General features: G+C 38.3%; 1 protein-coding gene across 2 annotated transcripts; it reads right to left on the bottom strand.

Moving 5' to 3' along the window:
- Window positions 1-601: 601 nt before the first annotated feature.
- Window positions 602-11,934, bottom strand: khdrbs1b (KH domain containing, RNA binding, signal transduction associated 1b). 2 transcript variants are annotated; one of them, XR_008807055.1, is made up of 11 exons: window positions 11,654-11,934; window positions 10,041-10,162; window positions 8,905-9,021; window positions 8,545-8,691; window positions 7,888-8,024; window positions 7,562-7,769; window positions 7,406-7,473; window positions 5,680-5,738; window positions 5,120-5,306; window positions 3,045-3,108; window positions 602-2,742 (listed from the first exon to the last, which is right to left on the bottom strand). XR_008807055.1 is itself a non-coding variant. In XM_056250128.1 (9 exons), the coding sequence occupies exons 1-9, from the start codon at window positions 11,745-11,747 to the stop codon at window positions 5,200-5,202; spliced, it is 1,059 nt and encodes a 352-aa protein (XP_056106103.1). In that variant the 5' UTR covers window positions 11,748-11,934; the 3' UTR covers window positions 4,072-5,199. The 2 variants fall into 2 exon arrangements, 1 of the variants encoding a protein (XP_056106103.1); XM_056250128.1 differs by lacking the exons at window positions 602-2,742; window positions 3,045-3,108 and having other exon boundaries at window positions 4,072-5,306.
- Between the last annotated feature and the right edge of the window lie 3,485 nt (window positions 11,935-15,419).

Raw genomic sequence — 15,419 nt, 5'->3', positions numbered from 1 at the left:
TTTCAGGGTGTGATAAACTCCTTTCTCAGCTAAAGAAAAACACAACATGATTAAAATAATCATTTTACATGTGTTTTCCAGGACTGGAAAAAATAGTAATCAATTTTCCAGATTTCACAGTACACGTGGGAACCCTGATAGTACACTGTTTGAGAGGACAGCCATTTGTAGTGATGTCTGAAACCATATCCACATCGAGCACTCATTCAATCCCATAGACAGTGGGTCTCCAAGAGCAAGGTTGAAGGTTTTAGGGCTAAAGACAAAAAGACAGCCACGGATACCCAAAATGAAGCTAGAAGCTAAATGGCTTGACAAATTAGAATCGTTTGATACAGATAGTAGTTGACTGAGCGCATTGCTTTGCTTCACTGTTTTGAACTACACATTTTTATTATACAATAAAATGATTTAATATCACCCAAAGTTGCTGCATGCAGGAAACTACTATCAAAAACCTTTCCCGATTACCAACAATGACAACTAGATATTAAATTACCATTGAACATGGTCGCATTTGCATCCATTTATTCAGTCCGAAACCCTGAGGAGAACGAGCTATCAAGAAACATGAAGACAAGCTTTGAAAGAGACACAGGAGCCAGGTCTAGAATTTATTTATTTTTTATTTTTGACATTACAAAAGAGGTAAAACATATGCAAGTTTATTAGGTATTCTCTTTGTAGTCATACGTAATGTGCAGGCTGTGCGCGCACTTGGATACACCAACTTCCAAACAAGTTAGAATAACTTTCGAAAGTGAAAAATTCTGTCCGCTCCCCCAAGTCACCGAAAGGGTTCTACAGCCCCAAAGGCATTAGTTTTCTTCTACACAAATAAGGCCAACAGCTATGCTGAAAGACGAGCACTTCAATAAGCTTAAATCCAGTTTAGCTGCATTGAAATACAGACTCCTGGCACTCATAACTAATCTATTTCATCACTAATCCCAAGATATTCCCATGGTTTCCCGACATTGTTTTAGGCGTGTCTGCTTGTGTGGATGCTGGAAAACATGCAATGGAATGTTACTTCAGCGACAGCCAAGGTGGAGGTGTCCAACTCTTTGTCCTGGAGGGCTACGGATTACTCAAGCCAGATTCCACATGGATGGATTTAATTCATTTTCATCAAAGCACATTGAGAGAGACCTTTAGGAGGCTAAGTTATTACCAGCATTTCACACTGAAGGAGGTGGCCAGCAGCCATGGTTCTCCTCCAGGACATGAGCCAGAAACCATCACAACTCCTCCCCATGCACTCAAAACCCTGACTCCCTGGAGAGTGTGTACTGGTTAGGTGTGAAAATAACAAAATAGCCATGCAAGACAGACAGACATTGGTGTGAGCATTTCATTTACATTCGTAAAGCCATGCTTTCTGTTTTCAGTATGCACAATGTGTTGTTTCAGACCACCACACATGCCTTACACATTACCCTAGAGGCATTTTCCTAGCAGCTGTAGGCCACGTATGTCCAACGCAAACAGATATGACTGTGTAAACAGACCCATTTAGTGCACTCAGTTGGGTTGAAAATTTCCACCTCCTTGAGACAGTTCTCTTTACCCCCTTGCATCTGTCCGGAAAATAAATATTTCCATTATCTGCTTTTGCGATTTCTCATTACAGTGAAGCCTGCATACACATCGGTCAACCTCCTAACCACGTGGACCCATTGTTCGACGCCACTTGAGCAGTGGCTGATGCTTATTAAAATCTGTGCAGAGGACAGATTTGTCTCTAATGCAATAAGGCATTAGTCCTGTTAGCCAGTCGGCAACCAGTGGCGGCTCCGCGGGGGACGGACACACTGTCATCGGTGGTAATTGGTCAGAATGACGTGCTCGAATCGTACGTGTGCTAAGGGTGAAAAAAATGAGCAAAAGATGAAAGCTACAGCAATACACACTGACAGTGAAACATACACATGCACAAAAGTCATGCAGTGCTAAATTCACACTCTACACAGCAAGGATTAGAAAAAGCTGAATTTATGGAAAGCTCTCAATTAGGGCAAGAAAGACCTTTATCCAGAACTTAAGGTAACAATGTTAGTATGATTTAGATCAACAGCTGCACTATGTTGCGAGCCCCTGGAGTTTTTTGCATTTGGTTAATGAGATGGAAATTTCAATTGTGATTCACGCAAACTGCAAGACAGTTCCAGCAGCTTAAACCCATTCAAACATATCTCAAGAGCAAGACAAAAATTACCATGGCAATTAAAGGACAAAGTCTTTGCTAAGAGATAGGAGCCGGACAGCTCTAAATTAGCATGTACGTTCCTCCGAGCGAGGAACTGGGGAAGACATGCTTGTCCTGCAGAATAAAGCACTGGAGTATTGTCTGAGGTAGACGTTTAGAGAGCTCGGACAGAATTTTCCGAGCTTGTTAAAATGATTTCTTGGCCAACATGAGCAGAAGAGGTCAATTTAAAGATGAACATTTAAAGTTAAGTGTGCTTAGAAAGCACTTGAGGTGAACAGTAAAAGGAAACTTTTCAGTAGAGAAATGACTTTGCATAACCACTGGAGAGCAGATATACACCGCACCAGACCTCAAGACTTTTCAACCCTTTTAAGAGGTTGCTGGTTTAAACTTTAGCTGACAGTACCATCGATTTCTGCCATTCCACCCCATTCAGAAGCTGTCCAGTCAGACCGTCCATGGTTCCATAAAGACTGCTGGTGTTCAAAGGTAAGATTGCTCTTACACTGCAAACAAACACTTGTCTTTTCCTGTAGGAGAATTACAAGTCCATCAGCAAGTGACCAAAAGAGGGAGGAGCGCACACACACAACTCTGAGCCAAACAACTGATGCATCTTGTATGATATCACATCAATCACATTAGGCCAATGAAGCTACCAGTAATTACTGAGCTGCGTATATAGTGGAAACCGGAAGCAAGCCCATTAGGGCAGTGCAACTTCGTACCATTTAGAGCTTTTTGCAGAACACGCAGATTTGGAAAGCTTTGACTCATCAGAACGGGAATGGACTAAAACTACAGAGAATAGGATAAAGAAAGGATAACTGACCTGAGGAGAGGTCTGATATTCTTGTTTAAACTTTCCATTTCCAGGAATTTCCAGGCATCACAACCTGAGGGAAGAGAGAACACTATGAGCGAACAACCAAACATTGCTATGATAAACTATATTGTATAGAATAAACTCATGCAATCTTCCAAGATTGAGTCATGCAACTCAAGCTTTCCCAGGTAACATTTTCAGGTAGAACAGTGAGTTTTTCAATACGTTAAACAAATCGCAAAAGAAAAAAACAGGAGCAGCATTACAAACATAGATGGATCTAGATTTGACACTGAGCACTTTTAGCATGAGTTGCATTACAATTCTGCTCTAGAATGTTAGTACACAAATATTATTATAAGCAAAATCTATTACTGCGTGTTTGTATATTTTTTTCCACTTTACTTTTATATTTTTAACGACTAAATATTTTAAATCATTGCACGCCGTCACCAAATACTTTTAATGTATAAATGTAACATTACTCACAAATTTAGGGTTAGGGTTACCTTTACAATGCTGCACTTAAGTTTAACAGTCCTCTCCTGCCCTCTTTACTAAAAGCAGCCAACGTGTCTTTGCATCAGACTTGACAAATATGGCCCCTGCAAGCTTAACTTTTAAATTCAAATTATTTCAGGCTATAATACATTTCCCATTCTGAGAGAGACCAAAAATAGAATGTCATTCAAGAAAAGTTTAATACATACCCAAGCATCGAATGCTTTAGTTCTCTCTATAGACATTAGGAAGCTATCCAGGTTATTTTAAAGAGCACAGGTCTTACCTCTAGGGTCCTTTTTAAGTATAAAAAGAGAGAGAAACATTAAAGGTGTGCTTTTAATTGTCAGATCAAACACTTTAAACAGACTCCTTTAGTGTAGTTTACGTCTTCAGACTACATGCATTGTTTTAAATTTAAAATCTGTTTTTGAAGAGGAAGAATGATTGGAACCGAAGGTTATGAGTTATTTAAAAAGGCCATTTCAGATTTTATGAAGACAAAGAAAAATAAACCAGGTTAAAGTTTCATAAAAACAATCTAGGCTTTATTGACAACTGCTGCAAAACATGTTTTGGACAGATTTAGTTACCTATTTAGGCAAGCTTACACATATCATTCTGCATTTTATGGAGAGGATACAAATACTAAATGGCAGTAAAGTACAGTTTGGATGTGAGTTGTTTTTTTCTTTTTCCTTTTTTAAATTATATACAATAGTCGGTTTTAGCTGCAGTATCCCTTTACATAAGAAAGAGATGACCCTTGTGGAGATTGTTGTCCAAATCCTTTTTTTTAAAGCAGTTTTTGCATGCAGTTTATATAGCATGGTGGCATCCATGATAATCTGACTTTTGATTATTATTTTTTACATAAGTAGCCAAACATGGGTTATTCTACAGAACAGTTTTGAAGAGTAACATCTTATTTTAACAAATTAAGGATTTGAGGACATTCCATCTCAACAGCGTCTAATTGGGCTATATTTCAAAACTCTAAAATACAAGGAAAAATATTGAGGCCTAAATCTACATTTACAGCTTTTAAGACTATTTAAATCAAATGAGGAATAATCAATGGCTGTTGGAAAGACCATTAAAGACATTTTGACTTTCAGTAATTTATATTCCTTATTACAAAACAGACATTAAGTTTAGGGTCTATTTGATATGCTAGTATTAAACAGAATTTTGAAATGTAGCCTACATGGGAATCTGCAACTGCACCTCAGCAGAGTTTTTAAGGTAACAAATTAAAGTGGTGTCCTGAGACACAAAAAGTGGCTGTACAGTTGTTAGGGTTTACCTTTCAACTAAATACTTTTTCCAATCATTTGACAAACTTTTACCATCGACAAATGCAAAAAAGCAAGGGTAGGTATGAGCAGAGGAAAAGATATTTGCAAAAACAAATAAAAAAACAGCAATGTTTAAACTTTAATTCCTTCTAAAAGTTATATCGATTCTTGAGGCATTCGAATGCCGTTCCGCCAAGTTTCTTTAAAGTCCGGAGTAAAAAACACAAAACGAGAAAAAAAAAAAGTAAGAAAAAAAACGAGAAAAAAAAAACAGACAATTACTTTTGTCGGGTAGCTTAAAGTGTGAGCTGCCATGGGAGACAGTTATGGCGACGCGTTGGGTGACTTTCCGCTAGTCAGACTTAGTATCGTCCATAAGGGGGTTCCCTGAATCCAGGCTTAGTCGGTCTCTGAGTGGGAGCTTTTCCACCACCAACAGCGCGCTGTGTCCCGTTCCAGTCATCTTGAGCTACGGGAGCAAACACAGTGCAAAAAGGTAAGATAAAGCAAGCAAACAATAACTTACCAAAATGTTTAAATAACTGAGCTTTCACAAAGCCTCACCTTAAAAACATTACTGAAAAAAAAAACAAGGCAAGTCTGTGTTTGGATGGTTTTAAACACAAATTTACAGAAATTATCCAAAAATAAGGTACCTGTTCTGTTACACTAGCATTATCAATTGTAATAGCTATAACAAAATCTCACCCTTTCATTAACCACAATAAATGTTTGAAACCATTATCAACAGCAAATGTGGGGTTACAACTTAATTGACCCTACAGAGTGTCAGATCAGAAAAAAAAAAGAAAAAAACTTAAATTCAAAAGCAAAAATCTTACCGTAGTTTTCATACCCCTCCTGTGTCTCTCCGTGTCCATAATCATAGTACTCTGGTTCTCTGGAAAAAGAACAAACACCATTCAAACTAACTCTTAAACAAGAGAAACTGGCCTGAATTTCCAAAAATAACATACTAAGCCATAGGGCTGTGTATTGGCAAGAATCTGTCGATACGATACGTATCGCGATACATGGGTCACGATTCAATATATTGCGATATATTTCGATACTGTGCATAAGGCGATATATTGCGATTTTTTTAAAGTAGGACTACAATTTTAGAAAGTATTATTTAAAAAAAAGACATGATGTGCATAAAATTCAAACAAGTTTACTTTAGATAAACAATTCAGTACACAGAAAATCAAACTGCCAGTTTGGGATTGTGGTTCACAGGTTCTTAGTGAGCAAATTTGTATATGCTCAAGTAGGCCTTAATAAAAGAAAATACATAGCCCCTGTCACAATACATAACATACACACATGTGTGCAATCTGAAAAAAGAAAAGACATCTGTCAATGTCAATAAAAATAAATAAATGCTTGCACTATTCCTAGTACACAGGGTACATCCAACACGTTTTGTGTTGCAAAAACACGAACACAATTCAAGTCAAGTCAAGTATATTTATATAGCGCTTTTCACAATTGTATCAAAGCTTCACAGTATAAATCAAAATAACATAATGTTTGTTTCTTAGTGGAAAAAACATCCACGTTAGGTAGGGCTGATCAATGGTATTAATGATTGGTTAATTAATTTGAATATCCCCAATTCCTAAAGGAAACATTGAGGAACAAATATATAAATAGTCAGTTAAAGAAAATACATAGCCCCTTACTGTGACATCTAGGCTAATGCATAACACATAAGGTGCAATCTGAGGGGCAATCTGTCATTAAAAAAATGCTTGCACTATTATTCATACAGGGTACATCCAACACATACCGTAAAACTTCAAATAATAGCGAGTCCCATATAGACGCCGGTCTCTTTTACACGCCTGATGTGGCGAGTGGCGACAGGTTTGGGTAAATAAAGGCCAGTCTCAAATAGAGGCGGGGTCTGTTTTTTAGTTTCGGGTTGTATTTAATCTTTTAAAACCCGTCAAATCGTCCGCTTTTTAGCGGCTGCCAAAACAAATTTGTGTCCCGCCAAAACCTTTTTTTATCGGTGAGTGATGTAGAATAGAAAGACTGCTGCGCTTGACAGGACGCAAACGAGCAGAGAGAGAGAGAGAGAGAGAGAGAGACAGAGAGAGAGCGCCCCGGCCGCGCGCGCACTCTCACGTCTTCAAACAACACGCGCGCTGTCTTGCTCTCTCTCCCTCGCGCATATTAATCAAAATCATAGACACTGTAGGCGAGGACACTAGTGGTGCGTCTCATTCTAGCCATCTAGTGGTAGGGATTTAAACACAACATAAACGCGAACCACGGCAATAGTATGAATATTTTTGCACGTAAACTAAAAAAAAAAAATCGATATTGCATTTTTTAAAATCGATACAGTATTGCAAAATAAAATATCGCGATACTCAAGTGTATCGATTTTTTCTTACACCCCTACTAAGCCAAGCACATTGTGCTTTTAAGACACTGGGATGTTTCCAAAAAGCCTCCATAAACCCCAATAATTATAAGCAAAGTTAATCTTTTTGAGGAAACTTGGACTTTCGAAGTCCCAAACCAGCAGTAATAATATTATGTTTTCAATCAACTTACGCTTGTGGCTGGCTGTAGTAGCTGTCATAGGATTCATAGCCTGGCTCTGTGTAGCTCTCGTCATAAGACTGAGGAAACATAAAATACAATCAGTCCACTGCAGCAAACTGTGGTATATAAAAAAAAAAAGATATATTGTCTAAAAAAAAAACATACATAGTCTTCGTATGAGTCTTGGGCCGGAGGGTGCGGGGCTGGTGGAGGGGGCATCCGCTGAGACTGGGCGGGTGGACGGGCACGGTTGGAAGCTGCTCCTCTGGGCGGCTGGGCTGATGGTCCACCTCTACCTGCAGGAGCTCCCCTTGCGGCTCCACCTCGAGGGGGACCACCACGGCCACCTCCACGTGGGGGCATACCACGACCCCTGCAAGGGTAAAAAGTGTTAATCTTCTACTCGCCTTAATCTACAAAATGGAAGTTCATTGCATTAAAAATCAGATTTAACTAACGATCACATTGAACATTAAATAGGTGTATGTTACCTGGGTGCCCCAGGAGGAGGAAGACCTCCACGCCCTCTGATGGGTGGCCCTCCTCGGCCTCTGCCCCCATGTTCCTGACCTCCATTTAGATACTTCATCTCCATGAACTGCTCCTGGCAAATGTCATCCATCATGTCCTGTGAGACAAGCACACAGCTCACTAACATGACAACACAACAGACACGTCACAAGAACATCTGTCTCAGAACATTATGCAAATAATGGTTTCTACAAAATCCAATGCTTAAAGAGCTGGACAACAACTATTTTTATCTCTTAACAATGAAGAGCCAGCATTATGCCTTGAGAAACAAACTTGCATAGCTCAGATGAGGCCATTAGAACAGGGTACAGAAGTTTGTTCTCAAAGGGGAAACATTTAGGAAAACCTTTCAGTCACTCAGTCCAGCTACAGAAGTGAGCACAAAAACAACCGATTTATCTGATTAAATATTAATCTGCTGCCACGGGCAAAGCAAGTAGAGTTACAATCCAACAACACAGGCGTTTTGGACTTATACAATTGCCCATTTGGAATTCATAAATCACAGCACTATAAACAAAGAAAGCTTAGACAAAACAGATAATCAGCACTTCACTGCAAAACATGATCTCTGGGCTGCCTTTCTTGAGGCCAGAGCGTATTTCAGTACTTACAGGGAACAAGAACTTTTTGATCTCCTCCATGGCATGAGCCATGCGCATGTACGCCTCAGGAACAGGAGCAAACACCTCAATGAACACATGAAGCTCCATGGACAAGTGTGCGTACTTCGGCTCTTCACTTTTTCTCAAGCCATCCTCCTGAAGAGCACAAAAATAAGTTCAGCAGATCCAATTTACCCTTAGTTGTGTCATTTATCCTTCACTCACACACAGCAAGACAACCAAAACCTGATGAATCAAATAGCCTAAAACCATCCTTTTATTTTTTCAAGTTTAAAGCTACCTTAGAAAAAAAGTTGTTCTTGCAGCAATCATTCATACTTTTAAAAAATAACCTCAATTGCACTTTACCTTGGTTTTGTCCCTCATGGATCCTTTCCCCAGCACAGAGATCTTAGCGCCCGTCTCCTCCTGCAGTCTCTTGATGGTGTTCCCCTGTGGTCCAAGGATCTTTCCAACAAAGTTAAACTGCACAAAGCAACAGAAAATTAAATATTAAACCCAGTGTTTGAAGAAATCTACAGCTCTTAACTTAGCCTGACTGTACTTGTTTTCAAGGACTGAAAACTCAATAGTGTAATCTTCCTGAACAGGACAAGATTAAATGGAATGCAAACAGATCAAAGGCTGGAGTTGTGCTCTCTTCGACACCAAAGCAAGGGGTAACATTAGGCGGTCTGTGGGACACAACTAAAATGGTAGAAAAAAAGAAAGAAAAAAAACCCCAACAAGTGCCACTCTACAAAAAGAAAGGGAAAAAAAGTCAAATATTTAAATTTATGGTAACAGCAGTAAGATGTGCAGCTGACAGGTGTGTTATAAAAGGTCACAAATCAAAGATCTAACAGATTTTAAGAATTAAGCAGCATAATCAGTCACGCATAATTCACATACATTCTGATATCCACATAATACTTAAGAAAAAAAAAGAAAAAGATTGGATTCTGAGAAGGTGGAGCAAAAAAAATTCAGTTAAATTCAGCTAGACTCAACTGATCTGGCCAGCAAACTTTAAACACGGAAGGTCAAAGAAAAACACTGCCATGCTCTCTAAAACAGCAGAGGACTCAATCAAACGGTCTGATCGCCTCTGGCAGGTAAGCTATCACAGGACATGCACAAAGAAACATGCATTTTGAAAATATCTTAAGCCCCTTCGTAACAAATTACAGGCCTTTCACAGGTTTTGGCAATCAAGGCAAGTTTATTTAGTCAAAGGTTTGCAAATTTGTTCAAATGCAACCCTAGGGATTGTAGACGTACCATTTCACTCTAATAGTGCTTTTCAAAACTAAATTCTATAAATAAGTTCTACTTAGTCTCAAATGTTTGCACAAATTGAATACCACCCAAGAACCCTCAGGTAACCTTTGCTTGCGATTACTGAGGTGTTACACAATCCTTCAACACCAGATCGGAAGCAGCACACATGTAATGGAGTAAATCGGCACAGCAGACATGTTCCTAAATACCACAATGACACCCACCTTAGGGTACTGCTTGACTGGTATGAGAACCCTTTCCTTCAGTTTGATGTTTTTCGTCGTAAAGAGGTCCAGGTAGCTTTCTGTATCTTTCTCGGTCTCCCCATTTTGAACCCTTTCAATTTCTAAAAAGCACAAGAAACATTATTAGGCATGAGATTTGAACATTTAAAATGTAAATACTAAAACTACTAGATATTTGAAGAAACTTTACCAATCAACTAACATACATTTTCAAACTGATTCCACTAAAGACATTTACACACATTTCTTGAGTTCAACATTAGACAAGGTCAGAAACTTATTGCTGAGTTAAAATCGTCAAAAAGCAGTTTTGCCCCTTTTAAGATTAAACCCCCAATAAATGGATCATATATTCACTGATAATATACATATATTTATTGTGTTTCTCCTCATATCATGACATGCTGGATAATGATTACAAATTTATGAAATATTTATTTATTCTCCAGGTCATTATACTTCAATGGCAAATGTATGCCTGAGACTTAAGTGTTTGCTTCAGGTTGCAAAGAAAAGTGCTTGCCTCAAAGACACACCAATCAATAGACTCAGATTCACTAGGTGACTTTTCACTGCAAGTCTGATGCTAAACACTGAACATTTACACGCCTCTGTAAATGTAACTTATGGAACCGTTCTGCTGATATAAACCACAAGATACAGTTAAACTCCCACTACCCTGATGATATAAGACATGTGGTGAGACTAGGCCAGGAAAAGACATTTCCTACAACAAAAAAAATCCATTTCATCTCCAGATGCAACACTTCCCACACTAAAGGCACATATGGTCCGGAACATGGTTTATATTACAACGACAATTCTCAAACTTAAGATTTTCAGCCGTCTTCAATTTAATTTGATCGGGCTTGGACGATTTCATCTAAAGCTTTCCAGATCCTTCAGTCTAGTCAAACACGATAAGCGCATGTAGGCTGGGACTCGATGTGTACAAAGAAACGCCACGTTGACCCATTAGATACAGAGCCCTCCTTACAAACAAACAATAATGTAAGGTAAAACTTTTTTCCTTAATTGGATTGCTATATTGTAGTACGACTCACTTAAATCACGACTGTGTGATTTATTACATTGAATATGATCAGTTTAAACAAAACATTTAAGACTGATTAGGTATCGTTAAGTTGTATAACATACGTATACAGTTCGGTTGAACCCAGTCCAGAACGCGGCTCACAATGTAACGTTACTCGAGCGGAAAGGGGAATGCTGTCCGGGGGATGACGGGGTAAAACTATACAGCATTACGGTTTTCGACCGTGCAAAGTGGAGTATGATACAACGAACTGATATAATCCAGGAAAAGTGGAGTTTTTCCCTCCGGGAAAAAAATCATTAGCTACACGCCAAAAATGGCTTCGGCAGCACGTGCCTGGTTCGAGCTAAGTATACACGAATCCCCTCCTCGCGCACTGAAACGAGACTTTGTAACGGTCGACCTCCGTCCCACGAACGACTACTGTCGTGGAAGTGGCTTCCCTCCAAACAAAACTGCTATTTATCTACATCCCGAAAAGTTACTCGGTAACACGTGCATGTCTCCCGCCTTCGTTTTCACAATCGGCTTTTACCTGCGGATATAAGTTTCGTGGCGTGTGTGAACGACGCGTCCAGGGTGTCTCGTTCCGCCAGCAGCTGCGGGAGGTATTTGTTCTCGCTCTCCATGTTGAGTTTGTAAGTAAATGAAGATTTAAACACCAAACGTCCGACGGTGAAACTATTTTAGTATCCACGTCCTGCAAGAGGTAATAAGAACACAAGCGTGATTGCTGATGAAGACCGTAGTGAGTCGCAATGGCTCCTGTTCTCCGCGGTGCGGCTGGAAACAGATGAACAAAAGCTTGAGACGAGCGCAAATGACTTGAACGAGCGGAAATTACGTCACGAAAACTGGACGTATGGAACCGCCCACTTTGATGTGAAAGTTTTTAGAATGTCTATTCAAAATTGATTTTGCTTTGGGTAGAGGCTGTCTGTCCTATTCATTAATACACACACACACACACACACACACACACACACACACACACACACACACACACACACATTAATAATATAATAATAATAATCTAAAATATCTCAAATTACACGTGTTCATTACACACACATAATAGTGCTGGACATAGGGAAATTATCCATGTTCTTCCATTAAATGTAAGGCTGTTATGCATGAATTAATATGCTGCTATGCTGTCTGGTTTTTGGAGACATCCACAAAGGTTTGCATAAGCTTCTGGGCTCATCTAAGTGGTAAATTATGAAGAGATAGCGCACGCTACATAATGTAATGTTTGCTGCCCCCCTCTGGATAAAAATGGAAAATGAGTTACATTCACACCAATTTGCCTATCCATTGAACAATACATTATAATATAGCAATGACTTCTAATGTATTAGTAATGCTTTTAGCATGATTTACATGCTTATGTGTTCATTACATTTACAAGACAATCCTGGCATATTAGGCTATATATCAAATTTTGAATCCATACTATTACACTATTATTATTTTCAAGGCATCCTTCATTTAAACTCAACTGTGCTTGTTTTCCTTCATGGCTTGAGCGTTCTCTCTTTACTGTAAACACAGCTTCTCAGTGCCAGTGCTAGCGAGCTGTGAGGTCAGCCGTGGCTCAGCATTGCTAGGAGGCCAGTGAAACCTTTTTGTCCAGTGAAAGCTTTCAGAACTGTCACACCTGCTTAGGTCTTTAGCACCACTACCACCACCCTCCGCTCCCATTTTCCCCTCAGCCTCGCTCAAGGTTAACACACTCTGTTTGTGCATGTCAGACTATTCAAACTCGTAAAGAAGTGACTGCTGACTGCTGTGGCCTTTGAGCTTGGCTGGGCTTGGCTAGCACATATTTCTCTATTTTTTTTTTTTGCTGCTTTATCGCTCTCATTCTCTCTTTTCCAGGGCCATTGTTTAAATTCACAGGGCCCATGCAAGACAAAATATTTATAGGTGAGCCCACTGAGTAGATTTACTTACTTACTTATACTTACTTACTTTGTTTGTTTACACTGTTTGTTTATTTCCCTGATGTTTCTGTCACATCCTTTTATTTAAAAAGCATTTGAAGATAATTGAGTGAGTTATTTTATATTATTTCAGTATCTTGTTCCCTCAAAAAAAAATTATCATCTTCTCAGCACCTGTTAGCAGGAAACTTGTGACAAAACATCCTGTGACCTGAGGCAAACACTTCCATTTTTTTTATAAGCTGTAGCAACACATTTAACAAATCTCTTCTGCTCTGCTGATAACTGACAAATGACACATCAATTATGTTTAGGATGTGCATTTCAAAGGAAGTTTTAATTTGAGTTAATGAAATCTATAGGAGAACACACCTTTCAATATAAATACAGTGGTAAGATGTTTCACATTAGTACACAGGAAAAATAATTGAGTAACACATTATTAACACAATATTAATTTGATTGTACTCTGATTAACAAATTAGTAAGTAATAGCACTCAGTTGAATGTGGTTGTTCACCATTAGCTTTTTTTTATATCGCCTAAAATACCTAGAAATATAATTATTGTGCATCATACATAATTAAGATCATGGTAAACCACTACTAATGACTCAAGTAGTCCAAATCCTTAAAATTGCTTATTATTTTGAACAGTATCTAAAGTGAAAAACATGATATCTCCTTGTAATGTAAGCTGTAAATTTATGAATAAGGGAATATAGTTTCTAGTTTGTTCTCAGGGAGGTTTGGAAAAAATAGTAGTTATTGATTAGCTAATAGTGAACTATGCATTCAACTGAGTTACAAATTCGTTAATCAGAGTGTCATGATAGCAGTGTTGGGAAAAGTTACTTCGGTAACACTTTATTTTAAGGTGACGTAGTTACACGTTACTGCATGTACTTACTTTAGTAATAACAGTACATTGTGCATAATTACAAGTAACTAACTATAAACCAAACCCTAACCATAACTTTATAGTAGGTAAATGTAGTTAATTAATATTAATCAACACTTGTTGGAGTAAGTACAATGTAACTACGTCACCTTAAAATAAAGTGTACCAGTTATTTTTAAAAGTATGTGTTACAATATTGCGTTACTCCCTATAACAAGTAACTAATTGTGTTACTTAGTTACTTTTTATGGAAAGTAATGGTATACTTTTTCACCTTGGCTGTGCTTGCTTATTTGTTTTTTAATAACAAAAAAGTTATATTTTTGGCACAATAGGACACAGGAGAAGAAAGTTCAGCACTCTTACTTCAGCAATAAAAACAAAACAATAATGAAACACAAATGTGATGTTTAAAAAGTCATTTTTGCTTATTTGTATATAGTTCAATTGGCTCATCGAAGGTCAGCAGCAAAGACATTAATAAAGTTAATAAAGTGAGATTACATAAAGTATGTGTTATTTTAACATTAAATATCGCAGGTTTGCGTAATATTCTAAATATGCATTTCACTGTTTTATTCATTTTGAGGAATACTGAATCTGTTTCTGTGTGACGATGAGTAAATGCATGATCACATTTAGTATAGAATAACCATCATGTTCACACAGCACACACACACGCCTCTACACCTTACTCCCGATTTTCTCAACATGTCAGTCAATAAATGGGAAAACAAAGTAACTTGCATTACTTATTTTTAAAAAAAAAACGATATTTTCAGATATTTTGTTGCAAACTTAAAAGTAATGTGTTACTTTATACGTTACTTGAAAAAAGTAATCTGATTACTTGTAATGCATTACCCCCCAACACTGGTAAATAGTAGTTATAGATTTGTACTATTGCGTTGCATTTATTCCGGTGTAGTTTTTCAGTAATGACGAAACAGTACAGTAACATATCTAGTAAATCAAGCAGTATGAGAAAAGCCCCCATGGTTTTATTAACTGCTGTGGTATTGTTTTCCTGGAAGCACTGCACATCAGGCTCTGACTTCACATTGTGAAGCCGATGAATAGCCATTTTAAGCCAAATTAGAGGGCAGATCTCGCTGAGAGAAATTGTTGCACTTATTTCTCCCAATGACCCAACATCCCAGATGAAGGTCATTCATCATATTAATATCTCTCTGTATCCTGTTTTTTTTTTTTCCCTCTTGGAATGAGTTCCTATTAAAGACATGTGTGCACGGATTAATCCGAGAAAGCTTCTCAATGGGAATTCTGAGGAGGAGGACCCAGATGCAGAATAAACAAGGGGCGTTATTTATTGACAACAAGTAACTGCACAAGATAGGTGAGGTAGGAATACAGTCCAAACAATAGGGCAGGGCACACAACTGGAGAATAGGTTGGTCGAGGGCACAACTGGAGAACAGGTAGGTCGAAGATGTG

This window comes from Rhinichthys klamathensis, unplaced genomic scaffold (assembly GCF_029890125.1).
Source record: "Rhinichthys klamathensis goyatoka isolate OS25496 unplaced genomic scaffold, OSU_Roscu_1.1 h1tg000067l_1, whole genome shotgun sequence".
Taxonomy (NCBI): domain Eukaryota; kingdom Metazoa; phylum Chordata; class Actinopteri; order Cypriniformes; family Leuciscidae; genus Rhinichthys; species Rhinichthys klamathensis.
The sequence above is the reverse complement of the archived record's forward strand: the minus strand, read 5'-3'. Positions and strand labels throughout refer to the sequence as shown.

Coding starts and splice junctions, on each gene's coding strand:
- khdrbs1b (XM_056250128.1), bottom strand. CDS start 11,747: ATGGAGAGCGAGAACAAATACCTCCCGCAGCTGCTGGCGGAACGAGAC. Junction 7,474..7,561: donor AAGACTCATACGAAGACTAT/GTATGTTTTTTT, acceptor ATGTTTCCTCAG/TCTTATGACGAGAGCTACAC. Junction 5,307..5,679: donor GGAGGGGTATGAAAACTACG/GTAAGATTTTTG, acceptor TTGCTCCCGTAG/CTCAAGATGACTGGAACGGG.